General features: G+C 58.3%; 1 protein-coding gene across 3 annotated transcripts in view; it reads left to right on the forward strand.

Annotated features, from left to right (window-relative positions):
- The window catches only part of AGAP3 (ArfGAP with GTPase domain, ankyrin repeat and PH domain 3), a 140,801-nt gene that overhangs the window by 74,022 nt on the left and 51,391 nt on the right, over nucleotides 1–15,388 (forward strand). For 2 of the 3 annotated variants that reach the window (XM_083826070.1, XM_083826069.1), the window contains exons 8-9: nucleotides 2,007–2,162; nucleotides 6,020–6,112. In XM_083826070.1, coding sequence (XP_083682196.1) covers nucleotides 2,007–2,162; nucleotides 6,020–6,112 — 249 coding nt within the window. Of the gene's footprint in view, nucleotides 1–2,006; nucleotides 2,163–4,601; nucleotides 5,654–6,019; nucleotides 6,113–15,388 lie in introns of those variants that run through there. The other variant, XM_083826071.1, reaches the window with a different exon arrangement.

Consider the following 15,388-nt stretch of genomic DNA (forward strand, 5'->3'; position numbering starts at 1 on the left):
TGCAGGGACGCCACCTTGCAGCAAGGCTTTCCTGAAAGCCACGGAGCAGCGGCGTGGCCTCCTGCTCCTTGCTTTGAGCTGCCCGTGCTGGCAGGCTGGTGGAGGGAGCGGCTCAGCCCCACGAGTCCCCTTGGCGTGAGGCTCCCTTCCCCGCTGGGAGGTGGGCAGGCTGCAGAGGACCTTTTGCTTGTGCTGCCCTGCCTCCAGCGTGGTGTTTGGGCCCTCAGCGCCCAGCTGGAGGTGGCGGCCTTCACCAGGGACGTGCTGCCAGGGCAGCGTGCCTCCCCGCGGGCTTTACCTCCCTGCTGCGGGCCCGGCCTGGAGCTGCTCCAGCGCCCCGCTGGTCCTGGCAAGGGGGACAGACACCGTAACGCCTTGCAGGGAGCCGTGTGCGGCCGTGAAGGACGTCCATTTCGGAGCCCCTCTGCGCTGGGCTTCCCTGCAGCACGCCTCCCTGCCGCCAGCAGCGGTGGTCCCTGCTCCGCCTCAGGGAGGAAGGAGGGCTGCTTCCTGGGCGGCTCTTTCCTCTCAAGTTCTCTTTTGCGTGCCTTCTGCTCTTCTGCTCGTAAAAGATGAGACAGGCCGTAGCCTGAGTAAAAGCTGCACCCGTTTTTAGGAGACTAGGTTGTGGTTTGCAGCGGCTGCTGTGCCTGTACAGCCTCTTTCACATTTCTGATGTTTCTTAACTGCTTGTCATGGAGCAGGGCTCAGATCCCACCAGGCACGGTGTGCAGGCGGTGTTTTCTCACTGAGCGTCCTTTGTGGATCCGTGTTCCACGCGTGCTGTGCTCCAGCTTTCTGCTCTGTGCACCAGGAGAGACCCCGGCCACCGCTGACTGCAGCAGGCGAGCTGAGGGCTGGCTGCACCCCGCAAGGGCTCCAGAGCTCTCCTAGGCGGCAGGGGCAGTTTCTTCAATATATTTTAAAAATACGGTTCAAAGATCAGAACTGCCAAAAAGAGCCCAGGATGCCACGTGCCTTGCCACAACACAGTGTCCTGGGCAGATCTGAAATGCTTTTTTGCACGTGTTGCTCCTCGGGAGCTCCTGGGAGTTCATTTCTGGGCCTTGTCTGTGGAGCTTGTGCGAGCAGAGCGGGAGCGAGCAGCGCTTGTCTGAAAGGAACACATCCCAGACGGGCACACAGGCGGTGCGGCTGGGCCTGCCCCTCTCCCAGTAGTTAAGCCGGTTAGCGAAGGTGCAGCGCGTTGTCCCACGTGTTCCCAGACATGGCCACTGCAGCAGAGGCCACAGAGGCCCCCAAGCACGAGAGGCCTGTGCCACCCTTGAGGTCTCCTTGGATAAACCTCAAACCCGGCGGCAGAGATGTGCTTCACCTAGAGCGTGAGCTTGACTCGCGGCACCCTACGCTTCAGGGTGTTGGAGGGGCCAGGGCCTGAGTCACAGGGTTGCACGTCCCCCTCGGGATCGCAGCTGAGACTGGAGGGGGACCAGCGGGGCCGGGGAGCCAGGTGGCTCCAGGCTTCCTCGCAGCTTTGTGTTTAGGGGCCTCCGGGGAGAGGCGGCTCCTCGCCAGCAGGCAGCGCGAGGCTTGGCCGTGCTGGCCCTGTGCTCTGGGGAGGGGACACGCCGCAGTGCCGCCAGCCGTGCCGCTCCGAGAACAGGGGCAGCCATGCCGTGAAGGGCTGCGTGGTTCATGCCGCCTCCGTGCCCTCGCACCAGGCTCGGTCAGGACAGGCTTCTCCGGCGTGCTGCACCGCAGCCGGCAGTTGGTGTCCCCGGGACTGTTCGCTGCTTTTCCCTGTCAATTTCAGGATTTTATTGCTTCACCAGTGGAAAAACTAGAGCAGAGAGAAGGGAAGCAGCTTTCCCAAGGTCCCCCGCTGGGCAGGAGCCGCGCACGGAGCAGGGTGTCTCCCACGTCCCAGTCCTGTGCCGCAGCTCCTTGCCCCGGTGCGCGAGGCTGCGCGGGCGGAAGGAGTCCCTGCAGCCGTGCCCCCGGCGGCCCTGCCTCTTGTTGAGTGTCCCCGTCTTGTTTCGCCCTAGGCCACCAACGGCGGAGGAGCCTTCAGTGACTACTCCTCCTCTGTGCCCTCCACCCCTAGCATCAGCCAGCGAGAGCTGCGGATTGAGACCATTGCTGCCTCCAACACGCCCACCCCCATCCGCAAGCAGTCCAAGCGGCGCTCCAACATATTCACGGTAAGCGACGCGGGGCCGCGGAGCTTTGGGGTGCGGTTTCGGAGGCCGGGAGAGGGGAAGGGAGCAGGTCCACAGCAGTCTCGCCCCGCAGGCCTTCGTGCGCTAGGCTGTAGGTGAACCTCTCTCTGCTGGCCAGGGAGGGCCGGAGGCGCAGTGGGTGCAGGAGGGAAGGAGCCTTCTGCATGTGTAGGGACCGCGATAGCGAGCACCGCTTCTGGTGTGTGCATGCGTGCGTGGGTGAGCGCCTGAGAGCGAGCCACTCCTCGCACACATAGGAGTGCACACGGGGCACGCTGGTGTGCGTGCAGCGTGCGCGTGAGCAGAGCTCTGATCGTCGCTGGGCAGAGCTGCGCCCTGCGTGTGCACAGCACCAGCGACCTCTGCGCCTCCTCTCCTTGGGACTGCGTCCCCAGAGCGTGGCACGAAGCCCCCGGTGCTGGGCTGTGCCAGACGGTGCTGTGCAGAGCCCGGCACGTGGCGCTGGGCCCCTCGCTCTGGTACCCGAGCCCCACGTCCTGTGACTTGAGCAGTGCGCCTGGGAACTGCCAGGGGGCAGGCAGGGAGGGCAGCGGGGAGCGGAGGCGTTAGGGAGCCAGCGAGGCCGTGGAGCCCCAGGGCGCAGGGATGTTTGCAGCTGTTGCCTGCTGGTTGAACCGCAGCCTGCCTCTTGGCATGCTCTCACCCTGTGCGCGCACCCGTGCACAGAGTCCTGCCCACAAACTTACCCTTGCTGTTAGCACAGCCCGCGAGTTTCCCCTTGCTGTCAGCACACACGTACTCTCAGCCCCCGTATCTAGGTTAGCTGTCCCCTGCTCCCCACATAAACGTGCTCCTCTCCCCCTGGTACCCGCCTAAATGTGCTGGGCTGAGGCCCTCTCTCCGCCCCATCTCAGTGTGCTTTCCAGCCACCATTGCTCAGTACACCTGTGTCTGCTGTCTGTGGAACTGGCCACCAGAACGTCATTGTACGTGTTGCACCACGCTATCCTGTGTGAACAGCTGCCGTTGCTCCACTCCCAGATCACACCAATTCACACGCCCCATCCCTCTCCCTGCACTATTGGCACCCCAAATTCTCTCAACTCCTTGTGCTGGGAGCATACCCATCTCCCACAGCTTCTGACATCCTGGAAGCTTCTGCTCCGATGTCCTGAATGCTCAGTGCGCTCCCCGTTCGCCTCTCCCCCCGCATCCCGTTCTGTGTGCCCGTGTTCCCAGCCCCCCTCCGCACGTGCTCGCCCAGGTCCCTGCGCTGCCTGCCGGGCGGGCTGCCCCCAGCCTCCTCCCCGCAGCTCCCGCCGCCCTTTGCAGCGGCCCCGTGGCTCCGCACGCACGGTTGTTCCCTCACTACTCCTCCCCTCCTCTGTGTGCTCACGCCTCCCCGGCGGTGCCCTGCCGGTCTCCCGTTGTCGGTGGTCACGCTTACTGTTGCACCTCAGCGCTGATGGATGCTTCTCCTCCCTCCCCGCCGTTTCTCTTGCTCATGCTTGCTGCTGTGCACCAGTGCACACGGGCGCTCATGCACTGCTGCCACCCATCCTGCTCGCCTGCGCGCCGACGGGTTCTGGACTCGCCGTCAGCTCATGTTCACGCTCTCTTGCTCCTCCTGGAGCCTGTCAGTGCCATGCTTAGCTCACGGGTGTGGGCACACGCTCGCGGGGGGAGGAGGGCTTGCTGCGGGGCTTATGCTTATTTGCTGTGGACGTCATCATCCGTCTAGGGCTCTCACTTGCTCACTCATTCTGGGCTCAAGCTTGCTCACTCTCGCTGTGGGGCTCACCTGTGCTCATCCTGGGCTCGTGCTCACCTGCCGTGGTGCTGGGGCTCACGCTCACCCGCTTGCTCTTGTGCTGGTGCACACACATGGCTCCCATTGAAGTCTTCACCCCATTTGGTTGTGGCAGCAGCAGCAGCTCCTGACACCTCCTTCCGCAGTGGGACAGGGCCAGGAAGAGCAGGGAAGGGCAGGGAAGGCCTTTTCTGCCGCTAGCTTTTCCCAGGGGGGCAGCATAGGTGCAGCCTGCAGCCCCCGTCCCTGCGCTCCCGGGGGCTGCCCCGTGGGTCCCCCCTGCTGGGCGCGGGGCTCGGCGCGGGGCAGGGCCGTGCTGCGCTCCAGGAGCAGCCGCAGCCCCTGCGGCCGCGCTCCCAGCCCCGAGCAGTGCCTGTCTCCTTCCTCTCCAGCCCTCCTCCTCCTCCTCCTCCTGTCCTCCTCTCCTCTCCCGCTCTCCGCGCCCCTGCTCCCGGCACGGGGGTCTGCGTGCCGGGGACCGCCAGGTGGAGACAGCCGCCCGCCCGAGCCCCCGCCCCGACTGCTGCTGCCGCCGGCTCCTGCTCCGTGGCCTGTCTGTCTGCCTGTCCGCTGGCGCCCCATCTCTGACAGACTCGTGTCCGTGTTCTGAGTATAACTTGCCAAACTCTTTATTCTTTCGATATTTGCAGATATGTGCCACTGTTTCCAACTTTTCATCAACAAAAAGGCCTTTCCAACTCCTTCCAAATTAGAAGATCCAGGTGGTTACACACGGCACCTCTGTACAAATTCTCTCACTTTTCATTGCCTCTCCAGGGCCGGATAAGGGATGGGCACTGGGATTGATCTAAGATTAGAGGCTCGCCCGCCCTCCAGCCAGCATGGGTCCCCCCCTCGGAGACACGCAGGAGCCTTTTAAATCCCCCCAATGTAAAGTCTAGGAAGCGCTGAGACGGCCTGCGCCTGCACTTTAAGCTGGGACATTTCTGGGCCTGCTGGATGCTGTCTAGGCACTTTCCATGCTCGGGGATGCCAGGCGGACGACCCTCATGGGATGGGAAGACCTGCAGACCCGCCGGGACCGGGCGACAGCAGCGAGTGGAGCTGGATGGGCCAAAAGACGCTTTGCTGCTGCCTGCGGGAGCTGCTGTTAGCGCCTGCGCTAGCACTCGGCTCCTTCCTCCCTACTGCACCTCCTGCAGCCTGCATGGACTCCTGCTCCTCCTCCTCTTCCTCCTCGCAGCAGAGCAGCCATCTATGTCTCTTTAGTTTTCTTCTCTTTCAATCTCTTTGTTTTGTTCTGGGCCCAAAAGCCAGTGAATTGGTGTCCCAGGCACGTGGGGCTCGTGTCCCTTTCTGATCCAAAGCACATGGGGCGCTCCCGGACTGAGGGGGTGTGTAGGACGCTCCAGAGAGACGCTGCCGCTGCCCTTCTGCCATTGTTGTGATTCTGAATGTATTGATTGTGCTCCATGCCGTGTATGACTTGATATTTTCCTCTGTCTTAAGCACTTTGAATGAGTTCTGCTCAACAGACTGTATATTTCATATTGTATTTATTGGAGTTTGCTCTTACCGCAGCCGCCTTCGGGGGCTGGCGGGTTTTGCTCTCAACTCTCTAGACGTGTGATAGATATTTATTGTCCATGCTCTTTTGTAAGGGGCTGGTATCTCTGCCCGGTGACCTGTGCTACTTTGTATGGTGCAAGTGTGTTAACAGAATAAATCTGTTGGATTAGTAGAGGTGTGACTTCCTTTCACTGCCTTAGCCTCTCCTGCTTCCATCCATGCTCCACCTGCATCCCACGCCATCTCTGTCTGTCGCCATGTCCTGTGTGCCCCGCGGGAGGGGGGTCAGAGGTAGCCCCGTTCTGCTAGGACAGCTCTGCCTGCACTTGTGGGGGGACAGGACAGGCTGCGGGGAGGCCGGGGCTGGAGAGTCCCCAGAGGGGACGGGCAAGGTGCTGGCTGCTCCACGTGCGGGGAGCCCTGGCCCGGGGGAGAGAGGTCGGCTCAGGTCTGCGCTGGCAGCCCACGGGGGATGGCGGGGCCGTGCGTTTCCCTCCCGTCTCCCATCTCTAACGGACCTGTGTCTCTTCTCTTCCAGTCTCGAAAGGGCGCGGACCCAGAGCGGGAGAAGAAGGTGCCGGAGTGTAAAGCGGACAGTATCGGCAGCGGGCGGGCCATTCCCATGAAGCAGGTTCGATCCCCCTCCCCTCATCCCCACGTCAGGGCAGGCTCCCTGGGTCGGGGCCGCGAGGCCAGGGGTGCCTTCGCTCAGCACAGGACACGGGGGTGCGTGGGGCAACCCGAGTGGGCGCCCGGGGACCACGCGCCTGCCTGGAGCCGAGAGCACCCGTGCCGGGGCGCAGGCGCTGGGAGCGGGGAGGGGGCTGCTGCGGCCTGCAGAGCAGTTCCAGCAGAGGGCATCCGTGCCCCGCGCCCGCTCCCTGGCCCCCGCGCAGCCCCCACAGCCTCTGTGCTCTGCTCCGCTCCGCTCTGCCCAGGTGCCCTCTGGCAGGAGACAGGGGGCTCTCCTCCTCGTGGGCAACGGCAAAAAGCAGCGAGCACGGTGCCCGCGGTGAGCTCGTGTGTGTCAGAGGGAGGCAGCTGCTCGTCCCAGCAGCAGCGCGTTCGGCTCCTGGCTGTCGGGAAAGCTCAAGCCACCTGGAACAGCCCCAGAGCGTTGCCTGCCCCTGTCTGTCAGCCAGAAAGCGGCAATCGGTAATACCTGGGCGAGCGAGGGAGCCAGGCGGGGCGGGGTGGCTGGATGGTGTTCTTGCACTGCTGGCAAGGCTGATCCGCACACCGCTTGGCAGCACCTGGCCATGCCTCTGCCATGCACTCTGTGCCTGCTCTTGCGGTTCCATTTTTCTTCCCGTGGCCCCAGCTGGCCTCTCTCTGCCCTGCCTGCCCACACGCTGCCCGAGCTGAGCTGCTGTGCGCGTGGGGCCGGTCCCATCTCTGTGTCGCAGGAGCAGGGGGGTGGGAGGATGCAGATTCCACGTCCTGAGTGGGTACCACCTTGCGCTGAACGTACCCTGGGGAAAGAGACCTCGGGAAGCACCCAAGCAGGACTAAGGGTAATGGTTTTAACCTAAGTGGCTAGGTTTAGATTAGAAATTACAAAGAAAGCCTTCCCTCTGCGGGCGGTGAGGCCTGGCGCAGGCGCCCCCAGGAGCTGTGGCTGCCCCATCCCTGGCAGTGCCCAAGGCCAGGCTGGATGGGGCTGGGGGCAGCCTGGGCTGGGGGCATGGGGCCCTGGGCACGGCAGGGGGTGGCCATGGGGGGCTTTGGGGTCCCTTCCCACCCAAAGTGTTCCATGATTCTGTGACCTGGCAAGGTCAGGGTGACTGAGGAATGGGGCAGTGGGTACACAGACGGGACACTTTGCCACCACTGGAGCTCCTTCGTCTTGCTGCCTTTTTCCAGTCCAGCAAAGTGTTGCCACGCAGTGATACTGCAGCAGGTTTGTGCAAGGCAGGATTGGGTCAGAGCCATTGGGACAGCGCTCAAGACAGGGCAACAGCACTGGAAGGGAGCTGTGTTGGAGGGGGAGCATGCTGAAGGGTGGCCAGGGGCAGGAGGGGAGCAGGGGCAGGCAAGCGGTGCCGGGCTCTGGGCAGGGGCTGCAGGGCCTCGCATGGGAGGCTCTGCTTCCAGTGTGCCAAGGGTGCAGACAGCCCGAGCATGGGCATACCGGTGTGTGCTGGGTCATGTCCCTCTGGCCACGCTGCCCTCCTCCGGTCCCAGCAGGGCTGGCTGCCCCTGCTCGCCCTGCAGGAGGGGCCATGCGCTGGAGGCGATGAGCGTGCCTGCTCCGGCACCACCGAGCTGGCGGGTTGCGAGGAGCACAGTCCAAGCCCTGTCTCCGTGCTGGGTGTTGTGCCTTCTGGCTGCGCGTCAGCGTGGCGCAGGCTGGTTCGTGGCGGCAGCGCCTCTGCGCTTTGATTTTGAGTCAGCCCAGCGTGACGGCGGGGGAAGCAGCGGCAGAAGCTGTGCCCCAAGGACGGGGAGGCTGAGTACAGCGGCTGAAGCCTTGAGTGAGACCTGACTCGGCTCCCCCAAATCACGCTGCTGACTGGAAAATTGGATGACTGCAGGAGGTCCAGTCTGATCCTGGAAGTATTTCCATGTCCTTTGGTTTCTGGGCCTTTGGGTTGCCTTTTCCAGGGTTTCCTTTCAATCAGCAGGGCAAGATGCTTTCTTTACCTGCTCCTGTGTCTCTGTGTGTTGCTGACTGGGCCTGGCCTTGTCTGTTCTGCTGGAGTTTGCAGTGTTTCCGAGTCATTGTGGAGTCGTTTCATGCTGTGGGCAGAGCAGTGCTATTACTGTGTTGAACAAGTGGAGACAGGCAAAAGCCTAGGTCTGCGAAAACAAGCGTGGGCTTCACTCCTGTGCTTTGCAAGAAGCAGGTGCCCAACAACCCATCTGGTTCAGGACCTCTGAAGCGGCCGGTCTGTGCAGCAGCACCTCGCTGGCAGAGCCCGGAGCAAAGTGCCGCCTCGTCAGAGCTTGGTCCCTGCCCGGGGTGAGGAGCGGTGCCTCAGGCAGCCAGAGCTGCGGGAGCGGGTTTTGCAGAGGAGATCCTGGCAGTCTTTTTACAGGAGCTTTCACCGATGCTGGGGGAAGCAACGTTTTGGCTGTCAAAAGGTGGGCTCTGGTTTATGTTAATGGTTCTCCCTCCCAGGGCTCTGGCGGATTGTGTTGCACCATGCTGGAGTTGTTGCCCCTGGGGCAGTGCTAAGGCCACAGGGCACGGCTGTGACCCGTCTCTTGAGATACCTTGGCACTCGGAGACTGCTGCCTCCCGCTGCTTGAATTAAATGGTTGTTCCGCAATACCTCTGGAAGGTACGGAACTTTGTTCCTGAAGGAGAAAACAGGCCGATACCCTTACGCAGGCTGTGGGGGGATGAGGTTGGTGTGAACACAAAGCGCAGTAGGTACAGAGTGATGTCGGAGTGCTGCAGGTCTTCACCATCCCTGCTGTGCCATCAGCCCCCTCCCAGTAACCCCCCCAGGAGAGAGAGGTGACTTAGTATCATCCGTGTGAACAGGAGCACAGACCTGGGAGACGCAGCTCCATACCACAAAGATTCAGGGCAGGTGACGATTGCTCTGCTCTCCGATCCGGAGCTGCCCTTTCTGGAAACCTGTGGAGATGTCATTGCTTGCCATCTCTTTGAAGGGCAGTGAAAGATCGGGGACTTTGGTAAGTTTTACATGTTGTGGCAGTCCTGCCATGCCATAAAAGAGCAGAGAGCCAGTTACGCTGCAGAGTGACAAACATGCAGAATCTTCTGCCTGGGTGCTTGGCCACTTTCAGACTGCCTCACATTCCTCAGCACGTGGATGCACTCAGTTTCACTGTCCGTGTCACTGACAGAGATGTTAAACAGTGGGACCGGCACTGTTTAACATCTTTGCCGGTGATATGGACAGTGAAACTGAGTGCACCACCAGCAATGTGTGCTTGCAGCCTAGAAAGCCAACAGTATCCTGGGCTGCATGGCCAGCAGGGCAAGGAAGGGGATTGTTCCCCCTCTATTCTTCTCTCGTGAGACCCCATCTGGATCCCTGCGTTCAGCTGTGGGGCCCCCAGCACCAGAAGGACATGGACATATTAGAATGAGTCCAGAGGAGGGCCACAAAGATGATCAAGGGGATGGAGCACCTCTCCTTCACAGACAGGCTGAGGGAGTTGGGGTTGTTCAGCCTGGAGAGGAGAAAGCTCCAGGGAGATGCTGTAGCGGCCTTCCAGTACCTACAGGGGGCTGCAGGAAAGCTGGGGGGTGACTCTTGGTCAGGGGGTGTAGGGACAGGACGATGAGTAATGGCTTTAAACTAAAAGAGGGTAGTCTAGATTAGATATAAGGAAGCAATTCTTTACTATGTGGATGGTGAGGCACTGGAACAGCTTGCTCAGAGAAGCTGTGGATGCCCCGTTCCTGGAAGTGTTGAAGGCCAGGCTGGATGAGGCTTTGAGCAGCCTGACCTAGTGGGAGGTGTCCCTGCCCATGGCAGGGGGTTGGAATTAGGTGATCTCTAAGGTCCCTTCCAACCTAAACCATTCTATGATTCTATGTGCACTGCATGGCTAATGGCAACAAATGCTGTGCTTGGGGTGCTGCAGCCACCAGTAGATAACCTAGGGAGTGATTTAATTCCTCTGCTTGGAAGAACAAGCCTGGTGCATGCTTAAATTACTGAAAGATGGTTGAGGTCGACGGATGATGTGCAGCAGTAGAAGGGGTAGGTGTCCTGTGGCTTCCCTGAGGCCGTGTCACTGTGACCAGTGATCCCTTCCTGAGCTCTGCGGGAAGAGGACTGCAGTGCGAGGGACTGCGAGCAGCCGTGTTTGGTGCTCAGAGCTTTGGGTTTCTGCCCAGTGCCCAGGCTGATGGCTGGGAAGGCTGACCACAAAGTGAGAGGCCAAGCTAGGTGTTGCAGAACGGAGACTTTGCTTGACTGAGGAAGGGCTCCAGGAGGACGTGTGCTGCCATGGAGGTGTGGTGGCTGGCTGTCGCTTGTCTCCTCCTTCAGCACAGCTGAGAACAGCTCGCTGGGTGGCCTGCTCTGTCTCACATACACCCCACTCACATCTACAAAAGGTGGAAATGCGCGATGGGACGGGTGAGGCATGTCATGTTGAGGCCCCTCTACACCTACGGTAGCACCTCCTTCCCCTGAGGAGGCAGAGTCAGCCAGGGCCTTTGCTGGTGTGCAGCTCTGCACCGTGCTCAGGACCCCTTGGCTGGTGATGTCCTTTTGGTTATACGTTCAGGAGGTCTTGCAGGATTGGAAGAGCTTTTCTGTAGCTGGACGCTTGTCTTTGAGAATTGGGTTAATTAGGCCGGGAGACTAAGCTTCCCCAGCTGTTTGTTACTAGGAATGAGCTCCTAATTGCACATGCACCAGATTCTTTCTGGGAACGCTGTACTGAGTGCACAGGCAGCCCGGGGGGCCCCAGGTCCCTGGCCCGGCTCAGTTTGGGCCACACACTCCAGCAGGGCCCAAGGCGGGTGGCTCCTCCTCCTTGGGAGCTGGGATCATGCTGGGAGCTTAGATTACATTTAAATTGCCATTTGCATTTTCCAATCAATACGCGACTTTACAATTAAGTTTGGTGTTAAAATTCTTAGCAAAAAGTGAGTGGAAGGGAGATTTGTGGAGTAAACGAGTCCTTTGGGGGCCATCGCTGCTCCCTGCTTCATTACGCTGCATATTGCTGCTGCTGCTTTTACTGTGCTCCACCACAATCCAAACACAACAGAGAGACGGTCGTACTGGCCGACAAAATGCAGGGGAAGGAAGGAAAAGTGAGGAGAGGGAGAGAGGTGGGCTCTCTCGCTTTTCATCTCCGGCAGCTTCTTTCCTTCCCATATGACTTCCACGCCTGGGAGGAAACCTGTGGAAGGGTTGCGTCTTGTGCACCTCCCTGTGAGAAGCAGGGGGAGCTTGCGGAGCAGCAGCGTGTGCCATCTGCACGTGGCCACGGTGCGGGGTCCCTGCGGGGGTCCCGGCTGCCTGCAGACATGGCCAGGAAGTGCACCAGGGCACACGGGGCACCTGCGTGGAGGGGATGAGGTGTGCCGCAGGGTTGTGCCCGCCTGCAGCACATCCTCCTGCGTTTCACCAGGCTTTGTCCTCCTCTTCGAGCTGTCATGGGGGTTTTCCTCCACGAAGAAACAGTTCTGCAGATGCTGCTGGGCCAAACCTCCGCATTCTGCCATCAGAAAAGAGAATCATAGAATATCCCGAGTTGGAAGGGACCCATAAGGATCATCGAGTCCAACTCCTGGCACCGCACAGGTCTACCCAAAATTTTAGACTATGTGACTAAGTGCACAGTCCGGACGCTTCTTAAGAAGCATTTGGACTTGAGAAGATGGGTGGCGGAGTGGGTGACCTTGATGCAGCCAGCATGGCAACACCATTAAAAGCTGGAATCCTCCCGGCTGCTGTCCCCTGCCTCTTAATCTCTAATACAGCAGCAAAGAACAAGTCTAACAGCTCTATCCCTTGATTCAGCTGTTTCTTGCAAATGTTTGGCCTTAAGGGCCCCTTCCCCTCCCCCCATTTTATTAGATGTTTACTTAGACTGTGTAGTTGCTCCCAATTTTGGATTCTTGTGCCTTCTGGCTTGAAAAAAATGGGCTGCCAGTGCTTGATTCTCTGTTTCCAGGTCTGGTTTTGCTTGTGTTTTCAATTTGCGAAGTTCCAGATTTGTAGCTGAACTAACTGCCGCTGAACTCTTCTCTGCAGACAACACATTGTGGGGGCTCGATAGCGATTGCAGCAGCCTGAAGACGTTGGAGTAGGTAGTTCTGTGGCACCAAGGTGTATCGAGCTGAAGACACCTGAAGGAGAAGAGAGGCAGCTGGAGTTCTTGGTTTGTAGTACATGTTGGCAGGTCGGACTCTAGAACTGAAGCAATTTTAAAGCCAGAAGGGATCATTGTGCCCATGAGTCAGGGAGTTGCACCCAGTGACTTTGAGCCAAATTTGTGTCTTCAATCTGGTCTAGAGCAGATTTGTATGAAAGATACCAAACAAATGTTCTTAGACACAGAGAATCTACCATTTATCTAGATTAGATGGTATAATATTGAACCGTCTTTATACGTGAGACTTTATAAGCGAGAGGAATAAACATTTAAGCACCCCGTGTGGGAAATGCACAGCCCGGCAGTGGTGCCAGAGAAGATGCTTTGTGTCCGTGGTAGGCCAGAACCAGAGCAGAGCAGCAGCGTCCTGGCGAGGAGCAGTGCAAGTGCCGCACGCTGTGTGAGAACAAGGCCTGCCAGGCACGGGGCCCTTGGTCTCGCCTCCGGGCCCGGTCAGGCCTCACGTAGGCCGCTGCGTCCAGGTCTGGGCGCTGCGCTTCGGGCTCTGGCACAACTGGAGACTCCCTGGGGCGAGCGGGCTAACCTCTCGGAAGGATGTCTGCGGTGCAGGAGGGACAGACTTGTGACTGCGAGGCCAGAGAAGGGAAGAGGGAGGGAGACCTAACGGCAGTCTTCAAATACGTCAAAGGCTGCTGCAGAGAACAAGGGGCTGCTCCTTGTGTTTGCAGCGGCAGGACAGGTGCTGTGCTGCCATTTCGCCGGGGAGGTGCAGGAAAGCTCCGGGCTCAGATCTCCTGCAGGAGCGCAGTCTGCATCCCCGCATCCCCGGCGGCTTTTGTGAAAAGGTTGGAGTAACGTGGGCGCACCTGAGCCTGCCTTGAGGGGTGGTGGGGGCAGGTGACCTCCAAATGCTCTTCAGCTCTGTTTCACTATGACAATACCGCAGCTGGAGGTAATGTCGTCTGCCCCATCTGACCTGATATTCTGCTGCTCCGCCGGTTCAGTTGCTTTGTCACCAGCAGTGTTACACTGGGAGCTCAGGAACTGCTCCGTGATGGCACTTCCAGCCAAGGGAGCCCACCCTGCAGGGGGGTCTGGCAGCCTGTTCCTAGGCGCAGGACCTTGCATGAGTTCTGCTAGAATCCACGCTCTTCTCAGGAGCCCAGTTTGCCGAGTGATACAAAACAATTTGTGTTAATGACCGGTCACCTCCAGTGATTTACTCTGTGCAGTTTCTGTGTTGCCTTCAAGTTTTCTGTTCTTGTGCTTTCCTTGGGCTCATTTAGGGAAGACATTGACTAAATAGCATGAATCAAACACAGATTGGTTGGACCTCTATACAAATACTTATGCTGGACATGGATTTGCCATTTCTGATTATTTGTGTTCTCATTTGTGATTATATTTGGAGACCTTTCACTTGACCAAAATGTTTTTACTCCGTACATTAATGGCTGTATGGATTTTGTACAGTTGGATTTTAATGTATGTGCTGCTCAGTTAATATCCTAAATAATGCTGTGTCAACACAGCTACCATTGCCATCAGATATTGTGGTCTTACCGAAAGTAGTGCCACACTTCTCTGATGACCTATTTCCACGTTGATCGGCATTAGTTACACCGCTGTCCCCTCATTCTTCGCTGATCACTTCTTGTGCTGGCTTTTTGACCGTTTTGCCCAGTGTAAGCGTCTGGCTGGCTGGCCATAATTATAAGGGTCATTGCTTTTCCCCTTGCAGATCTTGGCAAGGCATGAGCTTTTGGACTGCTTCAATGTTTTAAGGCATGTTAAAATCAGCACCTTTTAAACACTGCTGAGCAAGCTCTTCAGCTAATTCTCAGAGCTCTTGAAGGCAAGGGATCAGACCCTGCCACCAAAACAGTTCGGCTCTCACCACTCTGCTTCAGCTTCCCCTTGTACGAGCAGGAGGCTTTTCCTTTTCACACTGTTTGCTTCCCGAGTACTGAGCGTAAGTGGTCATGGAGCACTTCTGCCTTTTCTGCATCATTTATCGCCGATTTCATGGTCATGTCTGTGCAGCATTGTTACCCCAGCGTGTGCCAAACCCTACATTGTTTTTGTCGTGTTTTTCCATTGGGCAGGCGCAGCAGCCTCAGTCTCTAGGCAGTGGGATGAGGCCCCCAAATATGCCGAGGCTGGCAGGACAGAGACAGTCTGTCCAGGTTTTTGAGGAGGTGCTGGCCTGGGGCCCAGATTTTTGCCACGTTAGGAACAGCCAGTCTTGACGTCTGCTCAGACAGTGCTTTCGGAGAGCCCAGGCCCGGCAGTCGGTAGATGCAGTTTTTTTCCCAGACTCTTGTTATTCAACCATTTTGTCCCCATGCTGTCCTTTCCTCCCTGCCAGCAGAATACTTGATGTTCTCCCCTTGATCCGTGCTCCAGCACCCTTGTGCCTGGCTTGTCGCTCTGTCTTCGGTCTCCCTCCCCACCTCCGGTCTTACCTGGTACAGTGTCAGGTCCTGCTAGAGGCAGATGTCCTGGGGAGGCAGAACTGTGATGGGGAGGCGGTTACAGAGTCACGGAATCATAGAATATCCAAGTTGGAAGGGACCCACAAGGGTCACTGAGTCCAACTCCTGGGTCCCCAAAGGACCACCCCAAAAAAACAAACAAAAAAAAACCAGATCGTTCCTGAGAGCATTGTCCAAATGCTTCTTGAACTCCGGCAGGCTCGGTGCCATGACCACTTCCCTGGGGGAAGGTTAAGAGGTTGCACCTTTGAATGATGGCTCAAATCTACAGATACTCGTTTTGGGTTGGGCTGGTAGGAAGAGGGAGCTTTTGTCATTTCAGCATGACTATTTCCAGACTCTAGGAGTGTGCTGTGCCTGAAGACCACAGGCTTGGTCTCGTGTAACCTCCTGGTGGTGAAGTGGGGTGAACAGACACCTCAGCTGCCCAGGACCTGCTCTGGCTCTGAACTGTGTCCCTAGCTCCATTTGTTTGACACCTCTAAGGAAGAATTGCAAGCAGGCAAGGGAATATTTATGCCTTGTGAGACCCATGTATTAGAGTGTTGTTCCCTTGCCTGTCCTAAATTATTCTTTCATTGTCCATCCATCTGTGCTTTTTATGGCAAAAGGTGGTCTGGGAGCACTGTGGT

This window comes from Anser anser (assembly GCF_964211835.1).
Source record: "Anser anser genome assembly, chromosome: 2".
NCBI classification, from domain to species: Eukaryota; Metazoa; Chordata; class Aves; order Anseriformes; family Anatidae; genus Anser; species Anser anser.